The sequence below is a fragment of the Saccopteryx bilineata genome, chromosome 1 (assembly GCF_036850765.1).
Source record: "Saccopteryx bilineata isolate mSacBil1 chromosome 1, mSacBil1_pri_phased_curated, whole genome shotgun sequence".
NCBI classification, from domain to species: domain Eukaryota; kingdom Metazoa; phylum Chordata; class Mammalia; order Chiroptera; family Emballonuridae; genus Saccopteryx; species Saccopteryx bilineata.
Genome location: NC_089490.1, coordinates 207,201,544 through 207,227,293, shown reverse-complemented (window position 1 = coordinate 207,227,293; position 25,750 = coordinate 207,201,544). Strand labels below are relative to the sequence as shown.

At 45.3% G+C, this 25,750-nt stretch overlaps 1 protein-coding gene across 1 annotated transcript in view; it reads left to right on the top strand.

Annotated features, from left to right (window-relative positions):
* ALPK1 (alpha kinase 1) overlaps positions 1-23,551 on the top strand; it is a 74,990-nt gene extending 51,439 nt beyond the window's left edge. Inside the window, 12 exon segments of the mRNA XM_066252708.1 lie at positions 2,631-2,829; positions 5,176-5,235; positions 6,839-6,925; positions 7,550-7,626; positions 8,345-8,440; positions 9,710-9,814; positions 10,770-12,843; positions 14,737-14,890; positions 20,279-20,441; positions 21,523-21,672; positions 21,675-21,711; positions 23,352-23,551. Coding sequence (XP_066108805.1) covers positions 2,631-2,829; positions 5,176-5,235; positions 6,839-6,925; positions 7,550-7,626; positions 8,345-8,440; positions 9,710-9,814; positions 10,770-12,843; positions 14,737-14,890; positions 20,279-20,441; positions 21,523-21,672; positions 21,675-21,711; positions 23,352-23,551 — 3,402 coding nt within the window.
* Positions 23,552-25,750: the final 2,199 nt, after the last annotated feature.

The following is a 25,750-nucleotide window of genomic DNA, read 5'->3' as shown; positions in this document are numbered from 1 at the left end:
ACTAGGGAGTGATGCTCTGCCCATTGCTCAGCAACTGAGTTCTTCTTAGCACCTAAGGTTGAGGCACCTGGAGCCAACTCACTCCAATCGAGTCATGGCTGCGGGAGGGGGAGAGAGAGAGAGATAAGTGAGAGGGGGAGGTGTGGAAAAGCAGATGGATGTTTCTTCTGTGTGCCCTGACTGGGAATTGAACCTGGGACATCTACACGCCAGGCCAATGCTGTACCACTGAGCCAACTGACCAAGGGAGAAATTCAAAACACTGAAAGTAAAGACCCTCTCCTAAAAGTTTGTCTATGCTTTCACTTATTTTTAACTACATAACAAGAATATTCTTCTCAATTGGGATTTGTTGGGAGCATAGTTTTCTCCTTAGCATTTCCTCATCATAATGAAGGATATGAGTCTTCAGAACACTGTTTGGATCCGTGAGTGGTAAGTCCAGCTCAGCTCCTGAGAGCCGGCTTTCAGGTCCAGATGTGGCACTGCTCAGATCCCTTGATCAGAACAGGTGGAAGGCAGAAGAAAACCTGACCTTCGAGAGACCTGAGGTACTCAAGTGCTGGCTGAAGACATGGAGAAACTGGAACTCTGTGCATGGTCGAGGGGCTTAGAAAATGGTGCAACAGTGGAAAATAGTATGAAGGTTTCTCAAAAATTAAAAATGGAACTGTTATATGATCTAGCAGTCCCACTCCTGGGTCTGTGTTCAAAAGAATTGAAGAGACATTTGCACACCCCAATATCCATCACATGCTACAACAGGGATGAACCTTAAGGACATTATGCTCAGCAAAATAAGCCAGTCACAAAAAGACAAATACTGTATGATTTCACTTATATGGGGGACCTAGGATAGTCAAGTTTATAGAGACAGAAAGTACAATGGTGCTTCCCAGGGGCTGGAGAGAGAGGGAAAAGGGGCATCTCTAATGGGTTTAGAGTTTCATATTTGCCGGATGAAACAGTTGTGATCTCATTCAAAACAACATGAATGTATTTAACACTACTGAACTGTCCACTTAACAGTGGTTAAGATGGTAAGTTTTATGTTCTATGTTTTGACCACAATAAGAAAAAAGACAGAAGATGGAGAGACTTGAGTGCCTTCCCGACCCTGACCCGTTGACTTTGTAACTTTGGAAAGGCACGTGACCTCTCAACCTCAGTTCCCCTGTCTAACCCGGAAATTTTGGTTATGATGGAATTAAGTGAGATAACAGGGAGCCCGCCGGTCCTAGAAGCTACCAGTTCTGCAAAAGCAGCCGTGTCTGCCAAGTGGAGGGAGAGTTTCCATGCGCCCAGCCGAGGAAGGGCCTCCACTGGAGATGGGCCTCCCCAAACAGAGTTGGACGGATACGGAACCACCCATTTCTTCTCCATATTTGCGTTCACATTTTATGAATGTCAGACGGATGAATTCTTCTCATTTGAAACATGTGTTCCTCAGAGTGGTGGTTTATCTGACGTGGCCGACAGGACAGGCCAGTTTTGTTAGGTCTCTTTAGTTGGAAGGAGCAGGGCTCACTTAAGGAAACTCGTAGAATGGGCACATTTTATTGTGAAGATGCACCTGGGACTAAAAGGAGACCCCTGACTCAGGGAGCTGCACACTGAGGAGGTGGGTTTGCACCCGGCCTTCGCTCCCATCCAGCGCTGCCCGTACATGTGTCTTAGTGGCATCCTACTCTCTGATTTTCCCCCACCAATAACTGGCAAATTCTTTCTGTGTGTCTTAGTCCAGATCAATAGGTTCGTTCCTTTAAAGCCAGGCCAGAGAAACATGGAGCCTGTTAGGCGAGTGCTCTTAGCTTAGACTTGAGGTGGCGGAGAGATGGGGGATGGAGTCAAGGTCAAGTAGCAAAGCACACAGCCACTTCAAAGTCAGAGACTTGAGCAGAGCAGTTTCTCTCCAGAGGTTACAGTTAGTCAGGCCAGGCAATGGGGAAGGTGGGGCCCTTGGGAGGACCAGATAAACCCCCTTCCTCCTGGATCCTGAGGGCAGAAGGAGGTGTTATTTACCAAAAGACTTAGGCAGACAATTGATTCACTGTTGCCTCTAGTGCTGCTAAGGGCTAAATTGGAAGCTGTCTTAGAGCACAGGGGGTCTGCTGTGTGAACCCCAGAAGTATGTGGAGGTCCCCATCCAGTCATAGGAATCACTGGGCCACGCACACCTCAGATGGGGTGGATTTCTGGATAAGATGGGACATACGAGAGCAGGGGAATCTCATTTCCTGTAGTCAGCCTGTCCCGAAGAAGAAGAACAACCGAAGTCCTCCACCCAAACGTGCCAGCCGGCCCAGTCAGCCAGCTCCCCAGGACAGGGTCACGGAGCAGAGCACCGAAGTTGGGAAACAAGGGGACACTTTCAGGTTCACCCTGTGTTGTTAGGAATGGGATGGAGAAATGGAAGGAGAGATATTGTTTATCGCACAGATGAACTGGGCTTTTTTAAATTTCTTTCTCTGGGCTCAGTTGCCTAAACAGCGGTTCTTCGCCTGCTCTAGGTTTTTTGTTGTTCTTGTTTGATAGAAGCACCCAGACAACGAGGTCTGGTCCCAGCCGCCTTCTTCTCTGCCCGGTGGGTCAGGCCTCACTGGCTTACTGTGCCCTTGCGTGTCTCCCAGGTGTCCTTGAAGGCCTCCATCCACGCCCAGGACAGTGCCACCACGGCAGCCATCCTCTTCCTGAGTGACCGGCTCCTGTATGGGCTCGATGTGTCCCACCACCTCCTGCAGGTGGCCAAGAGGCTGCACAGACTGTGGCCCTCCACGCCAATGGCCCTGCAGCTGGTCATTCGTCAGGCCCAAGTATCGGTCAATGCAGGTAGGTGCACCCCTGCCCCTCCTGGCCGGGGGACACTCCCTAGGCTCCCTGACCCTGGAGGATGGAGGACATGGCTGGCCTATCCTGCCAACCTGCACACTGCCAGGGCCTTCATCCCTCAAACAAAGACCAGGCATAACGGTACCGGGAGCCTGAGCAGCAGACAGAGTTGTAAAAGCGTGTGGAGAGCACTAATTGGAGCTTTTGTCTTCTCACAAATCCATCCTGCTGCTTTCAAATGAAGATCTGAATTGCTGCACTTCTGACCAAGAGCCTTGAGAAGCAGGTTAGATTCTGCTTTCTCTGAGCTGTCCTGTCTCCTGACGGGCACTGGACAAACACACTGAGGCCATCCGAGGGTTCTTGTCACTCACAACACCGGCCTGCACCCTGTCCCCTGCTGTCACTCTGGATGAAATGAAAAGTGAGGCTGCGTTCTGACCTCTGACGTAATGTGGGGCTGGAGGGTCCTCCACACTATCCAGCAAAGTCCACTTCCACAGGACTCTTATTTAGCTTACCAATATCCAGGGTTACAAACACGTGGCCTGCTGCTCCCATGTCCAGGATTGAAAGAATAAAGCCCCACCGCGGAAGCTGCCCTTCCCAGAAATAGGACTGGCTCGTTTTAAAACTGGTTGTAGCTATTGTTACTGCTTTGATAACTCTGGTATTTAAAAGAGTTGAGCAATACTTTAAAAATCACCTAGACACAATGTGTGGTACACTATAAAAAAATCAAACAATGAGAAAATCTTAAAGGAAACAGAAAAGACTGATTATTTAAATAGAACCTATGTTTAGACTTACAAAATGCATCTTATCAGCAATAACAGAGTCAAGACTCTCCAAAGAGATTGAAGAGGATAGCTTTCGATCTAGCATTTTATACCTAGCAAAAATCATCATTCAGAAATGAGGACAAAATAGACATTTTCAGACAAAGACTAAAACTGTTTATTATTCTCAAGAGCTCTCCCTCTCTCTCTCACTAATGGGTGTATTTTGCTAAGGAGAAACTGATCCTACAAAGATGTAGTGATAATATAAAAGGCAACAAGAAACAAAGAATTTAGTAAATACCCAAGTTAATCTAAAAAATAGACATTAAGGGAGAATTTTGAGTTGAAAGGCAGTAAGTTGATAATCACACAAAAGGGAACTTTCTTAACCTAAGGAAAGGAAGCAACTACAAACTTGTGGAAAATCAGAAATATTCTTTTTAAAATTCAGTTAATAAAATGCCTATTACCATTACTATTCAATACTGATCTGGAAGTCCTCTCAATACAATAGGAAAAAGAGGAAGAAGAAGTATAACAATTAGAAATGAATAAAGTTATCATAATGTGTAGACAATGATTGCCCACACAGAAAACATCAAGAAATTCAAAGATTATTAGAATCAAGAGATTCAGCAAGGTTGACAAATACAAGCTCAAGCTATTCCTAAAATGTCCATTCTTATATATCAGCAAAACTAATTAGAAAATGTAACATTTAAGAAGAGAGATAATTTTGATAAAATTTATGCAAATAGCCATTCCATGTTATTTCTCTCTTTTTAACCACACTGGTGCAGGTGAATCTGGTCAGACCTTAACCCACAATTTCAGATACTGTTTTCTGGATTTTTAGCAACATGTGTTGAAAGCCTGCCATGTGCCAAGGATCCCATTAGTCCTCTCGACAGCAGAGATGTGGTTCATGATCAAGTGGCTCAAGCTGGGGGAGGAAGCAGACCGATAAATAACAAAAAAGACATAAATCAATGAGGTTTGAAACAGAGAGAAAGAGAAGAAAGAAAAAAGGGAGGAAGGAGGGAGAGGAAGGTGGGAGGTGAGAAGGTGGACAGGGAAGTGCCCATGTGTGGCTTGGGCCTCGTGTTCATTCCTTTGCTTGTGGACAGGAGAGGGACAGGCCACTGCAGAACTGCCCGGCCCACACTCCCCTAAACACAAGTTCCTGAACACTCATCCTTCTCCCTTTTCTAAGTGATGAGGTTACTGATTTTATTTTATTTTTTTAATTTTTTTAAATTTATTCATTTTAGAGAGGAGAGAGAGAGAGAGAAAGGGGGAGGAGAAGGAAGCATCAACTCCCATAGGTGCCTTGACCAGGCAAGCCCAGGGTTTTGAACCAGTGACCTCAGCATTCCAGGTCGACCCTTTATCCACAGCACCACCACAGGTCAGGCTGAAGTTACTGATTTTAGATTTTGAAATAGGCTGTTTCTGAGAGTGGCTGTGGTCCCTGAGGTGATGTGTTAACCCTAGAGGGGGACCCACCATGGTGTCTGCAGCGTGGGCTCAAAGCTGACTGTGGCATTCAGTTGCTTCTTTTCAGGAAAACTTTCAAAAGCTGAGTACATCCTGAGCAGTCTCATCAGCAACAACGGGGCAACAGGTAAGGGCACTCCCATGGCCTCTTCACCTTCAGTCCCTCCCGAGTTCTACTTTAAAACAACTTAATCACCCAATATTGCAGCACGCTAGATGTTTCCAGAAGTACCTGCACCGATGGAGTGGCTTGGCCAAGCTGCTCACGTCTCTAGTCTCCATTTTCTCTAATTAAAAACCAACAAAACAATGACCAAGGCTTCTCAGAGTCTGGCTTCCGCACAGCATGCTGCCTAGCAACAACGGCAGGTGACTCTTGGCCTCAGAAAGAGTGGAAGGTGCAGAGCCTCACACCCACAGAAGGCACGTGTGGCTGCGTATATGCAAATGCCCAGAAAGTAAACTTTGCTACTTAAGAATTTTAATAAAAATGTATTTTGATATTCAATCATACGTGAAAGGAAGCAAATCCTAAGAGTGTGTTACAAATCACTTAAGCCTTCAAATATCTTGTCTGCATTTCTGGTCACCAAGTTTTACATTACATTAAATATAAATACAATTTCCAGTAGAGTTTAAGCTCAATGTGCTTGGATATTAGGTTCCCAGCACCCTGAGACTTGAAGAGGTTTCCAGTGGGGAGGCAGCTTGGAATACAAATACTGATCACACAGCCTCACTGTGGCCATCATCACTAACATACAAGGTGCACACGTCTCACCTTCTACACCTTGCACACATACATGCACACATGTGCACTACCTGCACACACATGCACATACACGCACACATGCATATGCATGCACGCAGCACAAACATGTGCACACATGCATTACACACACACACAAGCATACACCCACACGTACATGCACACACATGCACAAGTGTACACACACCTATGCACCTGCACACACATGCACACACACATGTACCTGCACACACATGCGCGCATGCACATGCACACATGTGCGCGTACATGCATGCACACACGTGCACCAGAATTAAAGGCCGGATGAAAACAAAGAGGGATATGTAAGAGAACAGTGAGAGGGTGACAGTCTGAGCACTGGCCATTTCCAGGCACCGGCTAGCCCTCCCCACCTCGCCCACATCTGGACAGGCGGATGTCAGTCCTCAATAAAGCCCAGCTTGTGGGACCTTCACCCAGCCCGGCATCCTCATCACAATAAAACTGCATCCATCCACCACTTTGTTCATGTCAAGTGGGCCAGTGTGGTGCCTGCCCTGCTCTCCTCAGAAAGACTCCTCATGTGAGTCCTGGACTCCTACAACTCGCTTGGTGTGTGTTTCGGGAGGAAGGGACTGACCCCACCTCCCTCGAGTCGCCCTCGGCAGTGGGTAATGCTGGGGTAAGCTGACCAGGGAGGCCCTGAGGGGTGAGCACAGAGGCTGAGCACCAAGGAAAGAGGAGGAGCTGGTCCTGGAGCGGAGGCAGTGGCCCTGGCGAAGGACAGGCCTCTCTCAGAGGACACAACGCGGCGAGGCAGCGCACAGCTGGCAGGAGGAGGCAGCCTCCGGGTCTTAATGAGAAGGCGCTGAACCTTACTCTGCACTCATGAGGTCTTCTGTGAAAACAGTTTTATTTCAGTACAATCTTCCTTGAATAATTCAAGGCCAAAAATGCTTTTTCTCTCCCTCCTTCACCGTAGGCACCTGGCAGTACAGACGGGACAGTGACAGAGTCCTGGTGCAGTCGGTCTGCGTGCAGATCAGAGGGCAGATCCTGCAGAAGCTAGGTGCCCTCCCCCGTGCCCTCTCCTGCTTGGAACATGGGGGGGGTGCAGTTTTCATGATGTGTCTAGTTAAAATTGTTCATCCCTTCTTCCCCTCTTGTCTTCATCGAAAATAGGACATTTAAGGGAGTCCCAGGAGTGTTATGAACATTAATGCAACAAAAATTTTCTGTTGAGTTTTGAAATTTACAGTTGGGGTTCCCAGTGTGATTTCTCGCTCTGACCCTCACTCCAGCAGGATTCCCCGTGATGTAGTGACACTGTGTTCTAAACCCACCCTGACACCTTACCCCACGTTCCTTGAAGGTTTACAGTTCTTCAAGCAAGTTTACAGAACCGTAATTAAACTTTAAAATGCATACGAAAGTGTTTAAGAATTTAACAGAGGCAAGTAATTACTATGTCTGTAAATACTGGAAGCAATTATTTGTGCATACATATCTATTATGTGTACGATACCTACTAAATCTTCCTGTTTCCCTGTGTTAAACCAATGAGAGGCAGACCACTGTATGCTGACCGCGGTCAGGCGGGTCCAGCCCTAAGTGTTCTGACAGGAGCGGAGTACTCGTCTTTCTGTCACGAGAGCCCAGACACGAGGAGTCACCCCATCTCCCCTTTTTTCAGGGATGTGGTTCGAAGCTGCAGAGTTAATATGGGCCTCCATCACGGGGTACCTGACGCTCCCTCAGCCAGATAAAAAGGTCGGTTGTGCATTTCTTCCTCCCTCCTGTGTGTGTCTGGGATGATTATCTCTGTGGCACAGTTCAGTTTATCACTTGCTGACTTTCGTGGTTCTGTTCTCATTGAGTCTATGTGGGCACAGGCGGTTCCTCCTGTGATCACTCTGTTCTCGCTCATGCTGACTCCTGGCTTTTATTTAGTGTTTCTATATTTATTTGTAACTACTTATATATTTATTTCTACTGAGACATTTATCTATTTCATGATGTATTGAGCCATTGTGTGACTCCACAGCAAAGCTGAGACAGCTAAGTTGTTTGTGTGTAAAATCATTTCCTCAAGTTGAGTGAGCAAAAGCTCCCCTTAATTGTTGAGGCCGCCTCTTCATTCAAGAAACTGAGAGGCAGGGTCTGCTTTCTAACTAGATGCTCCATTCTCTGTGACTCTGGGAATGTCCTCGTTGATGAAGACTTCACACTGTCACATTCCCCAGAGGCCAACAGCCTACACTATGGGTAGAACTTGACCCCACCTGGGCTGGGTCTTCAGGCCGAGCAGTAGGACAAGTTTGCTGACAATCTGGCCGTGCCCGACCAAGAAACAGCTGTGTTCACACTGAGTCCATGTCCTCGGGATGGGGTGGCCCTTCAAGTGTGACAATAATAACAGTAAGAATAAGCAGTGGTTCGTATGAAGGGCTGATTGCGCTCTGTCTGTCTGCTTGTATTTCCCTCGCAGGGTCTCTCCACATCCTTAAGTATACTGGCAGACATCTTTGTTTCCATGAGCAAGCAAGATTATGAGAAGTTTAAAAACAATCCACAGATGAACTTGGTAATTATCACTCGCCGAACCCCAGTGCAGAGTGGCAGCCCCTACAGACTGTTAGTCTCTTTCTCCACCCCAGAGCCAGCATCTCCCCTCTCAAGTGCTGTCAGCACTCCCGGGGACAGTTCCCATGTGTCCCCTGTGCTTTATTGTTCCATCCCAGGCACATAGAGAATGCTCAGACAGCCACGGGTAAGGAGTGAAGGATACTATCAAAGTGATAAGTACTCTGAACCAAAGTATCACAAAATTCCAGTTTCACGCCTGGGGCCATGTCAATGACAAAGGAAGGGATAATAATTTTAAAACTTCCCTCATCATCTGTTAAAATCAGAGCATCGGTCATGTGTTGAGACCCCATCCTTAATAATGATTACTGATATTTGCACACTGCTCACAAGCGTTCCCATTTCAGAGAGACGTGAGCTGAGGCAGAGAGATGAGTGATGTTTGCAGTTTGCAGCCCCCTTGAGGGAGCAGACGGGGCAGAGCTGGGTCTCCCAGCTGTCCAGGGTCTCCCAGCTGTCCAGGGTCTCAGCAGGGACAGTGACCTGCTCCGCTGCCCTGCACAGAAGTTGAAATTTCCATATGGTCACCAATATTGCCATTTTTATTTAGTTCCAAAGTGATCATAATAACCCCATACAGTTTACTTGCAGTGACTTGAATCTTAGCTGTTGCTTTTTCTATGGAACAAACACAGCATGAGAGGCATGTCCCTTGTTCAGTGAAGTTGTCTTTGCAGTCCCCCCAAGCCTCCCTGACCCCTCCCCTCACGCATCTCACTTCTGTTGGGTGTTTGATGCCCTCCCCTCAGCAGAAAGCAAGTTCGTGGCTGGCTCACTGCGTGCCTTGTGTCTAGAGCTGCTCTGGACACACGGAGGTGCTCAGGGTGTATTTCCAGAATGAATGAAGGGACCCTAATTGCCATGAAACCATACATTACAGGGCTCTCTGCCTAGAACAATTCAGAAGCCAGCCGTAAATCTGGATGCAGGACATGCAGTGTCCCTCCAGTGAGATCTGTGTGGATGGTGCTGCAGGGGCACCGTGACCTCCTGCACACGCTGGTCTCTCTCTGGGGGAAAGGACGGGTATGGGGGCAGAATAGTCACTCTTTCTTGGCACAGTTCTGAAATGGTTGTGATGGGGGTCAGGGCATTCCTGGGAATCAGAAAGTGAAGCCAAGGAATCTCACAGCCTGTCTCATGCTGATAGATGAACGGTGTGGACACTACCCGTGGACACTTCCCGTGGCCTCCTGTTCTCTCCCAGGGCCTGCTGCAAGACTGCGACCACCGCCTGCTGTCAGCCACAGAAGCCTGCAAGCTGGCAGCTGCCTTCAGTCCCTACACGCCCCCCTTCGTACTCACGGCAGTGGTAACAGAGGGCATGGGAAGGAAGGTCATGGTCAGATAACGTGATCAGACATCATGTGCGGGAGGTTTATGGGGCAGAGTAGGGACATCATGGTGGGAGCTCCGTGACTTCAGCCAGAGCAATGGATGTCATCTGATCCAGGGCAGTGTCCCCCGCACTTCAGAATCACCCAGGAGCCTGGTTGGTTCCCAGAAACCTTTAACTTTGAAATACTGCATAGATGACTCAAATGCACAGAGAGTTTGGAAGTCACTTGTCTATTGTTTTAACTATTATTGAATGAAAAATGTGTTTATATAAAGCGACCTAATTTGCACAGAGAAACTTACATGTCCACGTCCCATGTGTAGACTCTTTTAACCAGAAGTCTGGAGGCTGCAGTAGGATGTGTGGTGGTTCTCACCAGCCTCACATCTCCTGACCCTCCTCCTCACTTAACAGAAGGACCTCAGGTGTATGTGTGTCTGTGTGTGTGACAGAGACAGAGAGAGACAGAGAGAGAGAGAAAGTGGGAGGGACAGACAGGAGGGGAGAGACAGGAGGGGAGAGAGATAAGAAACATCAGCTCTTCCTGCAGCTCCTCAGTAGTTCATTGATTGCTTTCTCATATGTGCCCTGACCCGGGGGGGGGGGGGCTACAGCAGAGCGAGTGACCCCTTGCTCAAGCCTGAGACCTTGAGGTTTAGAACCTGTGTCCTCTGTGTCCCAGTCCAACACTCTATCCACTGCACCACCGCCTGGTCAGGCGAGCTCAGGTTCTTAACTCAGTGTTTGTGTAGTTTTCTCAGAGTATTCGTGGCACGTGCTTGCCGTCCTAAACCATTCGTGTTTATTTTTCCATGATATTTCTAACGACTGTCCTCTGGAAATCAAGGTTTCCTAAAAAAGAAAAGTATTCCTGTTTCACCTCGGTTTTCAATTTGATATCTAACCTGGCATTTGGTGTTTTTCTCAGAGTATCCGCGGCGCATGCCTGCTGTCGTACATCGGCAGCCATGACTGTCCCCCAGGAGCGAAAACCGCACATCTGTGTGAGGCCAAGGAGGCCTTTGAAGTCGCCCTCCTCACCAGGAGGCAAGACGGGCCCGTCCCGGGGAGACAGGAGCTCCTCAGCCTCCTCAGGGCCGCACTGGGTTTGGCCACGGTGCACCGCAGGCTGCGCGTGGAGACGGGAGCTGTCTGTGCAGCCTGTCAGCTCTGCACCGAGGCCATGGGGAAGCTGCACACCTTCAGCGCCTCCTCTGGCGACCAGGAGAGAGCCGCCCTCTCTCGGGAGATCATGCACATTGTCGCCCAGGTGAATGACCACTTGCAGATTCAGAGCTTTCCAAGTTCAGAGGATGGGACTTACGTCCCAGAGGGTTTCAAGTGTGGGCTGGACAAACTCATCTTGCATGGAAACGTGGATTTCCAGAAACTCCTGGAAGCCCATTCCCAGCACCACACTTCGGTGTGCAAAGTGTTTGAAAGCACTTGTAAAAACAACAAAAATAACCAGAAAGACATGCACACGGGAGCCTGCATCACTGCGCTGAAAACAGACACGAGAAGCCTTGATACCATGAGCATGGAAGATAGACCGCGTTTTCAGGAAGGCATGCGAGTGTCTTCCTCCCACTCAGCTCACCATGGGCCGGAAGCCCTGGGGAGGGCCGGAAGAAGAAACAGGACCCGTTCTGACGCTTTCTGAGTGCCTGTGGGTCCAGACGTGGAGACTGAGGCTGAGCCCCCAGGCCACAGTGGCAGCGGGGAAGCCCTGGGGAGCTGGGCTCTGAGTGACAGCCAGAGCTCCAGTTCTTGGAGCTGGTTGTCAGGGGGCAGCTCCTCGACCTGGGAGGAGGTGAGCAACCACGCTGACACCTGGTTTTCCAGAAAGGAGCCCTGCAGAGGACCTCTCATGGGTGCTCAGGGCACCCCGGCCCGGGCTGGCGAGCGGGAGAGCCCTGGGACAAACACCACCGTGTGCTCAGCGTCTGCAGGGCACCATGCGGTTTCCTTCCCTGTGTCCGAGGACAACACCTCAGAGTCGCCTGCGAGTCACAGGCCCTGGACAGCCTCCCCACCTCAGAATACCGCAGGTGCCTTCCGGGACTCCGGTGCGGGGCTGTTGGAGCGAGGTCCGGAAGAAATACATGAAGTCAGAACCACAGGGTCCAGAAATGCTCCTGGTCACCCCAGACCCTCATTTGGTTCTACTTCTTGGTCTTTGGATTCTGGTTGGCCGAAGAACGTGGCCATAGTTCCTTCAATCCAAAAAGAAGAAACCTTTGAAATAATTGATGAGTTTCCAGAAATCAGCTGTGATGCCAAAACCAGGTCTGGAGAAGAGGAGGGAGAAGACCTCCCTGGAGGCATAGACCCTGCATTTACAGGGAGCCCCTGCTGGGTGGACACAGGAGGAGAAGCAGCAGACAGCACAGAGAACACGCCCTTGCCCTCTCACAGGGTCACAGGCGATTCTCTGGGCAGAAGTCCCACAATGACAGGTCACTTTGTCGCTCCTCTTGGGCCTGTTCAAAATTCCGACCCAAGACAAAGCAGTGGCTCAGTCCAAGAGCAGGACGTGGACCCTGATGCCTCCACAGTAGACGAGGAGGGCCAGCTGCTCGACCCTTCAGGGGGACGTGGCCGTCACTGGCCGTGCACTCCAAGGCAGCCGTGTGGCCAGGGCACGGGGGCCCCCCACACTTCTGGGAGCCACGAGGACTGCACGACCACTGAGGAAGGAGATGGTGCTGGAAACGTGCTCAACCACAGCCAGAACTCCAGCTCACCCTCGGTGTGCTGGTGGCAATCTCCAGCATTTTCCAGGGGGTCCTTGGAAGCGGGCAACCCGTGGTCCTACCTGAACTCTAGCGGGAGCTCTTTCATTTCCTTGGCAGGAACAATGAGACAGGAGACTCTGGAGGCTCACACCTTGCAGCCTGAGGATCTCGAGAGCCTCCTGGCAGGGGTAACGCATGACTGGCTGCTCCGGAGGCTGGAGAGCACGGGGGTGTTCAAGCCCAACCAGCTCCACCACGCGCACAGTGAGTACCACGCCTCCAGCAGGTGCGTCAGGGGGCATGTGCACGTCTGGTGCCCCTGGCAGGCTCACAGACATCACTTCACGCTCCAGAGAGACAGAGACCCTGTCATGCTTCGTGAACGTCCAGAGAAATGGGCCCTGCAGGGGCCCTCTCACTCGGCGTAAGGGACTCCAAGGGTTCCAAGGATTAGAGGCTCACTCAGGCCACCTCATTTGCAGGCCTGCTGTAAGGACACACAAGGCAGTCAGGAGACAGGAGCCTTAGTGGGCTACAGAACAGTCGTCAGCCTCCAGGAGGCTCGATGCCATTCCTCTCGGTGTCCATCTCGCTCACTTGTTAGGAGAGGAGCTGTTTCTCCACTCAGCTTGATGGGCACAGAGTATGACTAGGTCACACAGCTGCTCTCTAGTAGGCAGAGACTTTTACACCTATCCACAGAGAAGTGTCTGCCAGCCAGGGCGTTGGTCAGGGGCGCCCACTGCAGCAAACTGCAACTGCTTCTTGCTTAAGGAGCAGCCCGAGGTCATATCCTGCAGTGGGGAGCTGAGGTGGGGTTGCCCAGCAGGACATTCATCCAGTCCAGCTTAGAAGTGGTGCAGATGCAGGAAGAGAACAAAACAAGGTTCTTGCCCTGGCCCATTGGTTCAGTGGATAGTGTCCACCCAGTGTATGGATGTCCCAGGTTTGATCATGAAATGATTACAGTAGGTTCACTAACATCCATCCTCTCATGTAGACACAGTGAAAAGGAAAGAAAGACCAAAGAAAAAAGAAAAAGAATTTCTTCTTGTGATGAGAAGTCAAGGTTTCCTCTTAACAACCTCCCTGTGTCTCCTATAGCAGTGTCCGCTGAGTCAGCATGTTGTATGTGACATTCCTAGCACTCCTTTATGTTTTTAAAATGTTTTCCAATTGACTTGAGAGAGAAAGAGAAGCATCAACTCATTCCACTTAGTTGTGTATTCATTGATTGCTTCTCGTTTGTGCCCTGACTGAGGATTGAACCCGTGACCATGTTGCACAAGGATGACACTTGATCCACTGGGCCACCCAGCTAGGGCAGACTTATCCTAAACTGGAGTTTTTAGCTTCTGATCATCGTCCGCTAGTCCTCATCACAGCCTCTCACCTCTGGTAACCACAAGTCTGATATCTCTTTCCTTCATTGCACATAAAAGTGACATCATACAGTATCCCAGAGGCTGCACTTCCTCAGGGTTCACATCAGACTTTCTCCTCCAGGAGATGCTTTCTTGCTGGCTCTGTTCTTCTGTTCTTCAAAGTGAAGATGGTCCTTATTTTTTCCTGTCTTTTCCTTTTTCAGTTGAGTTTTACATCTCTGCACAGTAGCTATATTTCTCAAGTAATTTCTGGATTTTTCCAACTTAAACAACAGAAGGAAGAGAAAATTAGGGTGTGCTGTAATATGCAATTTAGGATCCCTGGAGTTTCCAGGAACCTCTGAGGTAACATTTTGACTTATTTCTGTCCACATCACTTGGCACAGGTAGCAGCCTCTGTTCCCTGGAGCCCCCAGGTAGTCAGAAGAAGATGCACACAAGTAGCGCACATTCCAAGATGGTCTCTGGGCTCCTGCCATTTAAAAGACCCTTTATTTTCCTCCCTTTCAGACCAGAACCCTGGCTTTAGCATCTCCGTTATAAACAAGAGATTCTGTGAATCAAAGACTGGTCTTCATTTTATTTGTAAAGCTTGTTTATTGCTGGGCTAACATTTTATTAGCAGCCATGGAGGAGGCTGACATTTAGAGATGCACGGAGAAGTTGAAGATTTCAGGTGAGCGGGATGAGGGCCTGTTCGCTTCATCATTCGTGGTGAATGGTGACGGCCTTTGGGAAGTGAGAGCCACGATCATCTTACCTGTTTCCACAGGTGCCCTTTTGTTGAAATATTCTAAGAAATCTGAGTTGTGGACGGCCCAGGAGACTGTGGCATACTTGGGGGACTACCTGAGTGTGAAGAAGAGAGGCAGACAAAGAAATGCTTTTTGGGTTCATCATCTTCATCAAGAAGAAATTCTGGGGAGGTACTGCTTAAACACACAGATGTCACTAATGTGAAAAGGGCTAGTTTTCCCCTGTGCTAACTGCAGTCAACCCCCTTGTCCTCTGTTTTCTTTTTCTTTTTTCTTTTTTTCTTTTTTTATTAATTTTACTAGGGTGACATCAATAAATCAGGGTACATAAGTTCAAAGAAAACATGTCCAGGTTATCTTGTCAATCAATTATGTTGTATACCCATCACCCAAAGTCAGATTGTCCTCCGTTACCTTCTATCTAGTTTTTTTTTGTGCCCCTCCCCCTCCCCCTTGCCCTCCCCCCCCCCACCCGTAACCACCATACTCTTATCAATGTCTATTAGTCTCGTTTTTATGTCCCACCTACGTATGGAATAATGCAGTTCTTGGCTTTTTCTGACTTATTTCGCTCCGTATAATGTTATCAAGATCCCACCATTTTGTTGTAAATGATCTGATATCATCATTCTTATGGCTGAGTAGTATTCCATAGTGTATATGTGCCACATCTTCTTTATCCAGTCTTCTATTGAAGGGCTTTTTGGTTGTTTCCATGTCTTGGCCACTGTGAACAATGCTGCAATGAACATGGGGCTGCATGTGTCTTTACGTATCAATGTTTCTGAGTTTTGGGGGTATATACCCAGTAGAGGGATTGCTGGGTCATAAGGTAGTTCTATTTTCAGTTTTTTGAGGAACCACCATACTTTCTTCCATAATGGTTGTACTATTTTACATTCCCACCAACAGTGAATGAGGGTTCCTTTTTCTCCACAGCCTCTCCAACATTTGCTATTACCTGTCTTGTTGATAATAGCTAATCTAACAGGTGTGAGGTGGTATCTCGTTGCAGTTTTGATTTGCATTTCTCTAATAACTAATGAAGATGAGCATCTTTTCATGTATCTGTTGACCATTTGTATTTCTTCCTGGGAGAAGTGTCTGTTCATGTCCTCTTCCCATTCTTTTTATCGGATTGTTTGTTTGTTGTTGAGTTTTATGAGTTCTTTGTATATTTTGGATATTAGGCCCTTATCTGATCTGTTGTTTGAAAATATCACTTCCTATTTAGTTGGCTATCTATTTATTTTGTTGTCAGTTTCTCTTGCTGAGCAAAAACATTTTAGTCTGATGTAGTCCCATTCATTTATTTTTGCCTTCACTTCCCTTGCCTTTGGGGTCAAATTCATAAAATGCTCTTTAAAACCAAGGTCCATGAGTTTAGAACCTATGTCTTCTTCTATATACTTTATTGTCTCAGGTCTTATATTTAGGTCTTTGATCCATTTTGAATTAATTTTAGTACAAGGGGACAAACTGTAGTTGAGTTTCATTCTTTTGCAGGTAGCTTTCCAGTTTTCCCAGCACCATTTGTTGAAGAGGCTTTCTTTTCTCCATTATGTGTTGTTGGCCCCTTTATCGAAAATTATTTGACCATATATATGTGGTTTTATTTCTGGACTTTCTATTCTGTTCCATTGGTCTGAGTGTCTATTTTTCTGCCAATACCATGCTGTTTTGATTGTCATGGCTCTATAATATAGTTTGAAGTCAGGTATTGTAATGCCCCCAGCTTCATTCTTTTTCCTTAGGATTGCTTTGGCTATTCGGGGTTTTTTTGTAGTTCCATATAAATCTGATGATTTTTTGTTCCATTTCTTTTAAAAATGTCATTGAAATTTTGATGGGAATTGCAATAAATTTGTATATTGCTTTGGGTAATATGGCCATCTTGATTATATTTATTCTTCCTATCCAAGAACAAGGAATATTCTTCCATCTCATTGTATCTTTTTCGATTTCCCTTAACAATGCTTTGTAGTTTTCATTATATAGGTCCTTTACATTCTTTGTTATGTTTATTCCTAGGTATTTTTTGTTGTTGTTGTTGTTGCAATCGTGAAAGGGATTATTTTTTTTAGTTCGTTCTCAAGTGTTTCATTGTTGGCATATAGAAAGGCTATGGACTTTTGTATGTTAATTTTGTATCCTGCGACCTTACTGTATTGGCTTATTGTTTCTAGTAGTCTTTTTGTAGATTCTTTGGGGTTTTCAATGTATAGAATCATGTCATCTGTAAAAAGTGATACCTTTACTTCTTCTTTTCCGATATGGATGCCTTTTATTTCTTTGTCTTGTCTGATTGCTCTGGCTAGAACCTCTAGCACCACATTAAATAAGAGTGGAGAGAGTGGACAACCCTGTCTTGTTCCTGACTTAAGGGGGAAAGCCTTCAGTTTTGTGCCATTTACTATGATGTTAGCTGATGGTTTATAATATATGGCCTTTATCATGTTGAGATATTTTCCTTCTATACACATTTTGATGAGAGTCTTAAACATAAAATTGTGTTGTATTTTATTGAATGCCTTTTCTGCATCTATTGATAAGATCATGTGGTTTTTGTTCTTTGTTTTGTTGATATGGTATATTACGTTAACTGTTTTACGTATGTTGAACCATCCTTGAGATTCTGGGATGAATCCCACTTGATTGTGATGTATTATTTTTTTAATATGTTGTTGTATTCGATTTGCTAGTATTTTGTTTAGTATTTTATCATCTGTATTCATTAGAGATATTGGTCTGTAATTTTCTTTTTTTGTGCTGTCCTTGCCTGGTTTCGGTATGAGGGTTATGTTGGCCTCATAAAATGTGTTTGGAGGTATTGCTTCTTCTTCAATTTTTTGGAAGACTTTGAGTAGAATAGGAACCAAGTCTTCTTTGAATGTTTGATAGAATTCACTAGTATAACCGTCGGGGCCTGGACTTTTATTTTTGGGGACGTTTTAAATAGTTGTTTCTATTTCTTCCCTACTAATTGGTCTGTTTAAGCTTTCTGCTTATTTTTGGCTTAGTCTAGGAAGGTTGTTTTGTTCTAGGAATTTATCCATTTCTTCTAGATTGTTGAATTTAGTGGCATAAAGTTTTTCATAATATTCTACAATAATTCTTTGTATATCTATGATATCCGTGGTGATTTCTCCTCTTTCATTTTGGATTTTGTTTATATGAGTTCTTTCTCTTTTTTCCTTGGTAATTCTTGCCAAGGGTTTGTCAATTTTGTTGATCATTTCAAAGAACCAGCTCCTTGTTCTATTAACTTTTTCTATAGTTTTTCTGTTCTCTATTTCATTTATTTCTGCTCTGATTTTTATTATCTCCTTTCTTCAGCTGGTTTTGGGTTGTTTGTTTGTTCTTCTTTTTCCAGTTCCTTAAGGTGTGAAGTTAAGTGGTTAACTTGGGCTCTCTCTTGATTGTTCATAAAGGCCTGAAGTGATATAAACTTCCCTCTTATCACTGCTTTTGCTGCATCCCATAGATTCTGATATGTTGTATTGTCATTTTCATTTGTCTGTATATATCTTTTGATCTCTGCGCTTATTTCTTCTTTGACCCATTCATTTTTTAAAAGTATGTTGTTTAGTTTCCACATTTTTGTGGGGGTTTTTTTCTCTTTTTTGCAGTTGAATTCTAGTTTCAAGGCTTTATGATCAGAAAATATGCTTGGTACAACTTCGATTTTTCTGAATTTGCTGATGTTATTTTTGTGGCCCAACATATGGTCAATCTTGAGAATAATCCATGTACACTGGAGAAAAATGTATACTCTGTCACTTTGGGATGAAATGTCCTGTAGATGTCTATCATATCCAGGTGCTCTAGTGTTTTGTTTAAGGCCAATATATCTTTATTGATTCTCTGTTTGGATGACCGATCTAGAGCCGTCAGTGGTGTATTGAGGTCTCCAAGTATGATTGTATTTTTGTCAGTTTTTGTTTTAAGGTCAATAAGTAGCTGTCTTATATATTTTGGTGCTCTTTGGTTTGGTGCATATATATTAAGAATTGTTATGTCTTCTTGATTCAATGTCCCCTTAATCATTATGAAACGACCATTTTTGTCTCTGAGTACTTTTGCTGTCTTGTAGTCAGCATTATCAGATATGAGTATTCCTATGCCTGCTATTTTATATGTTATTTGCTTGGAGTATTGTTTTCCAGCCTTTCACTTTGAATTTGTTTTTATCCTTGTTGCTTAGATGAGTTTCTTGTAGGCAGCATAGAGTTGGATTTTCTTTTTTAATCCATTCTGCTACTCTGTGCCTTTTTATTGGTGAGTTTAATGTGTTTACATTTAGTCTAATTATTGACACTTGTGGGTTCCTTATTGCCATTTTATAAATTGCTTTCTGTTAGTTTTGTGTCTTGTTTGATTCTTCTCTTTTGTTTTTCTATCCTTTGTTTTTGTTTGGTTGTATTCCATACTTCTTTCCTCTGTTGCTTTTTTAAATCATGTGCTTTTGTGGTGGTTTTTTCAAGGGTGGTTACCATTAAGTAATGAAAAGGGTTCCTACCCTGTTCATTGTAATGCATTATCTTGTACTTCTGTACTCCATCGTTCTTTGCTACTGTTAATTTCAGTCCTCTCCCCCCCTTTTTTTTTTGTTTTTGTTGTCACAGTTTAAATTTGGTTTTATTGTTTTCTTGGTGGAGCTTTCACTTGTGGTTTTGTTTTGTTTTGTTCTTTGTATCTGGTTGGAAAACCTCCTTTAGTAATTCCTGGAGTGGGGGGTTTCTGATGATAAATTCCCTCATCTTTTCTGTATCTGTGAATGTTTTTATTTCTCCTTCATATTTGAAGGATAGCTTTGATGGGTATAGTATTCTTGGCTGAAAGTTCCTCTCTTTCAGGGCTTTAAATATTGGGGTCCACTCTCTTCTAGCTTATAGAGTTTCTTTTGAAAAATCTGATGATAATCTAATGGGCCTTCCTTTATATGTTGTATTCTTCTTTTCCCTGGCTGCCTTGAAAATTTTTTCTTTGTCGTTCGTTTGTGCCAATTTCATTATGATGTGCCTTGGAGTAGGTTTGTGGGGTTAAGAAAACTCAGAGTTCTGTTTGCTTCTTGAATTTAAGGCTTTAGTTCTTTCCACAGGCTTGGGAAGTTCTCATCTATTATTTGTTTGAATATGTTCTCCATTCCATTTTCTCTCTCTTCTCCCTCTGATATACCTTTTATTCTTATGTTATTCTTTTTGATGGAGTCAGACAATTCCAGTAGGGCTTTCTCATTTTTTTAAAATTTTTGAGTCTCTTTCTTCTTCTCTCTGTTGTGCCTCAAGTTGCTTGTCTTCTATTTCACTAATCCTACCTTCTATTTGGCCTATTCTATTAGCTAAGCTTGCTACCTCTGCGGAAAGAGGTGAAGCACGCCCCGGTGTGTAAGTGAACAGGAGCCTGATGACCCCGGCACAGAGGGTAAGGTGCAGGGCCAGCCAGTGTCGGAAGTGGCACAGGAAGGGAGACAGTTCCGAGATCACCGTGTGGAAGGGGGAGTCAGGAGGGCTAAGTCCTTGGGGAAGGGGCCATCTCGGTGGTTTTGTTTATTTGCAGATACGTCGGGAAGGAGTATAAAGAGCCGAAGGGTCTGTGGCTGCACTTCTCTGACGTGGAGCGTCAGATGACAGCCCAGCACTACGTAACAGAATTTAACAAGAAGCTTTATGAGCAAAAGATCCCAACACAGATATTCTACATTCCATCGGCAATACTGCTGGTAAGATGAAAGAAAGCAAGGTTATGACAGATCCAGAAAGACATATCAGGTTCGATTTCTGTGCTGACCTACTCCCATCCCTCCACCATCACTCTGGGGACATGCAGTCAATTCAGTATCAGCCTCCTTCTACACTTTATCCATGTGGATGGGTAAGTAAGAAACATGGCCCTCTGTCCCGAGTGTGCAAGGTCACACGGGCACCTGTGGTCCTGGTGTCTGGCACCGCTGTCAGGTGCCACTCAACACACTTTCCTGGACTGGTCTCTGCCTCTGAGACCACATATGATGCGGTCACCCTGTTAACACAGTGCGTGGGTCCCGTCTGCACTTGGGGTCGCTGGCCCTGCGACCAGTGAGTGCTGAGCCACAGCTCAGACACCTGTAGTGAGAAAAAGTTTCCACTTTCAAATAATTCTGTTATGAAGGTCTTAGATTTGGCCCAAATCTGCCTTCCTCTGGTTTCTTACCTATGAATTACAGCTCCGTCTGCTGAAACCATTGAGACTGTCTTTACAAAACCATCTCTTCAAATACTTACGAGCGCCCACCCCCACCGAATTTTCTTTTCTGTGAATAAAAAATACCCTGCTTCCCAAAGATCCTCATTCATACCTGAGCATGTTTTTTGCTTTGCCCAGAGACGTTTTTATTACTTACAATAATAAACTATCTTCTGTTTTGCACTTTATGTCAAACTCCATGCCAGGTATTTGACCTATATTGACTCTAACCCCCTGAAACAATCCTATGCAGTAGGTTAAAGTGGACACAGAGAGCTTGAGCTCAGACTGCAGCCAGACGCCCCGGCAGGGTCTAGCTGCAGGCCTGGCGAGCTCACCCCAGGGTAGCATGTCACAGCTCAAGTCTGATGTGGGCATTCTAGTGAAAGAATAATAATTTTAGGTTCTATTATATGCCGTACATCATGAGGCATTTTACAGGCAAACAAGGAAATCAAAACCTAGAGCAGGAACAAGTCTCCTAAGTCGCAAAGCCAAGGTTCAAAGTGCTATCTCCTTGTCCCCACAGTCCCTGCCTTCACCGTGATGTTGACACTGCTTCCATCTCAATTTTTCAGATTTTAGAGGGCAAAATAATAAAAGAAGGTGTCAGTGTGGAACCTTACATACTGGGAGAGTTTGTAAAATTATCAAATAACACAAAAGTGGTGAGAACAGAGTACAAAGCCACGAAATATGGCTTGGCTTACGGCCATTTTTCTTACGAGGATTTTCCAATCACAAGGATGTTGTCATCGATTTACAAGGTACGTGACACTGAGAAGTACTTTCTGTTTTTATTATTATTTATATGTAAATATGAGATTGTGTGACTAGATTTTCCAATCAATCTTTGACAAACTGTTCAGTTCCTATCTGGGATTAGTCCGCTTGACCCTGTGTAGCAAACAATGTCTGAAAATAATTACCTAAAGTTTCTGTAAGTCTCAAAGATGTCCAATAAGCAGTGAAAAGATTGGGCTCACATTCTGCAGGGCTAGATTCTAGAAGAAATCCTTAACAGCTTTTTTTTTAACAGAGACAGAGAGAGAGTCAGAGAGAGAGAGAGATAGGGACAGACAGACAGGAACGGAGAGAGATGAGAAGCACCAATCATCAATTCTTCATTGTGTCTCCTTAGTTGTTCATTGATTGCTTTCTCATATGTACCTTGATCGTGGGCCTTCAGCAGACCGAGTGACCCCTTGCTCAAGCCAGTGACCTTGGGTCCAAGCTGGTGAGCTTTACTCAAACCAGATGAGCCTGCACTCAAGCTCACGACCTCGGGGTCTCAAACCTGGGTCCTCCGCATCCCAATGCAATGCTCTATCCACTGCGCCACTGCCTGGTCAGGCCTTAACAGCTTTTTAAATGTCACTCCAGGGGACAGAGGGCCTAGAGTTTCAGTGCCTGGAGATCTGGCTATGTTTCCCTTCCACCTGCCGTTAGCCTTCATTATAAGTGTGAGAGTGGGGCTGCTGGGGACAGAAAGCTGTGTGTTCTTGAATCTGACTTCTCTTACGTTGTCGGCATTAATATTCTAATTTTGTTTCTGGTCATTTGGTATATTATTTATAAGAATTATTAGCCGACACTCTACACTTTGTTTGATAAATGAGATTTATCATCATTATTTTAGTAGTCCAAGATCTTCTTGTTTTCTCCCACAGAATTTGTCATTACTCTATCAATTATACTTACTTAGTTTGCTTATCAATCTCCCCCACTGGACAAAAATGTTAGCTCCACGTGCAGAGGTATTTGACAGACGCTGCTCTGTTCTCAGTGTCTAAAACAGTGTTTTGTATAGTATGTGCACTCAATAAATATTTGTTAAACAAATACATATAAAGCCTGACCTGTGATGGCACAGTGGATAAAGCATCAACCTGTAACACCAAGGTCGCTGGTTTGAATCCCCAGGCTTGCCTGGTCAAGGCACATACAGGAAGCAACTACTATGAGTTGATGCTTCCTGCTCTCCTCCATTTTTTTTTTCTCTCTCTCTCCACTCTCTAAAAAAAAAATCAATAAATAAAAATTTTTAATAAATAAATATAAAAATTAATGAATAAAGCACCAAAGAAATGTGTGAATCATGAAAGAACTATTCAATATTGTAGTTTTAGTAATTATACAACTGCATTTTGTTGCTCTCTAATTCCTTGAGAATTGGTGGTTTGGGTATGTCATATATGACAAATTTACTTATCCAATATTCAATTCATCTTAAAAAAAAAAAGTAGTGGGAGTGTGTCACACAAAATCCCTCAGCAGGAGTTTATTGGATGTAAAGCAGGATGACCGAGTTTTAAGTGTCTCTTTAAGTACTTAAATGTTTTTTCTGAGGTGTGTTATTGACACTCACAGAGGACTTCATTCTCAGACACGCTCATTTCTCACCCAGGCTGGGTGACAGGTGATGGAAAAGGCCTCATCTACCTGACTGATCCCCAGATTCACTCTGTTGATCAGAAGGATGTCCCTGGCAACTTTGGAAAAAGGGGCATTTCTTACTTCTTTAACAACCAGCATGCTGAGTGTAATGAAATATGCCGTCGTCTTTCTTTGAAAAGACCTTCCATTGAGAAACGGAACAAGTCATGACCAACCGCGGGCTGCTCACCCTGCGAGTTCTCCCCTTCCCGGTTGGCACAGCCTGATCCCTGTGGGCAAGGGGCTGGGGAGTGGTCTGGCCCGTGATTTGTGAGAGGAACTGATGAGTATCAATCAATGGATGGCTGCATTTAAATGCCAGTGTGAGACCCTGCGAGTCACCTTCCTTCTGCCCCAACTACTACTTAGCTCTTAGTCATTTCCCTCAATAAATGTCTTGTACGTCTAAACCCTTCTTGGTATTTGCTTCTTGAAGAACCCAAACTAACAAGTTTATTAAAGAAATGAGGGGGGAAAGCATCTTATTAACAAAATCAAGGGGGGAATCATATTATAATATCAAAAGATACAGAAATCACTTAAAATGAAAAATCAACTCATGGTATAAAAGCTCCTTGTAAACTAAGCATAAAGGAAAACTCTCTGAATTTGATAAAGGTTTAAAAAACATTTTTTTAAACAGCAATGTAATGATAGTTGAAGCAGTTAAAGTTTTCCAGCTGAATAGAAAGCAAAAACTCTGCTCACTATCCCATATATATGTATGTGTGCATAAATGTCTCTAGCCTGACCTGTGGTGGCGCAGTGGATAAAGTGTCAACCTAGAATCCTGAGGGCACTGGTTTGAAACCCTGGGCTTGCCTGGTCAAGGCACATATGGGAGTTGATGCTTTCTGCTCCTCCCCCTTCTCTCTCTCTCTCTCTCTCTCTTTCTCTCTCTCTTGGTCTTTCTCCCTCTCTCTCCTCATTAAAATAAATTTTAAAATTGAATAAAAAATAAAATGTCTCTGTCCCTGGTTTCTGGTATAAGATTCCTCAATCCCTTAGAATTTCCTGGGCGGTAAGAGTGTGTTTTGTTCTGATGGGTGATGCGGGGTGACTCCCGGGTCAGGGCTGGTCATCAAAAAGACAAGATTAGAGCTTGGAACTTTTAGCCCCACCCCAACCCTCTGGGGAAGGAGGGAGGGGCTGGAGGTGAGTTACTGATGGACCAGGCCTGCTGACAAGGCCCTGTGAAATCAGACGGCTGCCGCACTGGCACTGCGGGGGTTTCTGGGAGAGGGGCACACCTGGAAAGGACGTGGAAGCTCGGCTTTAGCACCACCTGCCAGAGGAAGAGATGACCTTGCCCCACGCTTCTCCTCCTCTGGGTGTCCATCGACAGCTTTCATCAAAGCATCTTATAAATGCCAGTAAACAGAACTTTCCCTCAGCCATTCCAGCATGTTCTCAAACCCAGGGAGGGGCCGTGGGAACCCTGACGGCAGCCTCTCAGTGAGAAGCACAGAGGGCCACCTGGGTCTTGGCGTCTGCAGTGGGGCCGGCTTGTGAGAGGACCCCGTACCTTGTGGCATCTGTTAACTCCAGGTAGACAGTGTCAGAACTGAAATGAATTCCAGGACGTCCGGCTGCTCTGGGAGTTGGTTGTTGTGGGCAAAACCCCACCTCTGGTGTCAGAAGTGTGTGAGTGCTAATGGGTGTGAGGAAAAAAGAGAAAGTCCTGCAGAACATTCAGGAAGAACCAGTGAGGAGACAGGGAAGGGGCCACAGCAGGGATTCCCCATGCTGCACTCTTTAAGGAGGCGATGGACCCACACTCCCCAAGGCTGCTCACTTGTTAGCACAATGGGGAGGGGCAGCTGTCCGCATATCAGGGTCTGGGGAGGCTGCTTTCCCCTGAGCATGCCTTATAGCTGAAAGTGGGACAATAAACCAATGATAAAATAACATTTGGGGCACAATTAGGGATTTTTTCATGTGAGTTGGGCATTGATCAAACTAGTGAAGTGCTATCTGAAGGCTTTCCAATTTCCTCCCTTATTCTTTGATGTTTATTTCTCATAGCTAAATGGAGACCAGGAAATTTTACAGTAATTTTTAGAAAAACCCATAATCATTTTTCTAAATGAAACTAAATAATTAATTTGGATTTTCATCTTTTGCATGTTGAGTCGTGAAATGACAGTGTTCAAAAGGCTCCGTTTCAGGAGCAAGGTTACATTTGGGGAAACCGGTCTCCACTTCTTCAGACTGGAGACGTCAGGCTTTGGTCAGCTCAGGGCGGCTAGTGAAGGGAGACTCACTGTCTATCGCTGGGCGGACACACATCCTCCAGCTCAGGACAGACAGCTGCGGGTGTCAGGGGCAGCAGAGTGAGACAATGAGTCCCTTTATGAGGGCACACAATCC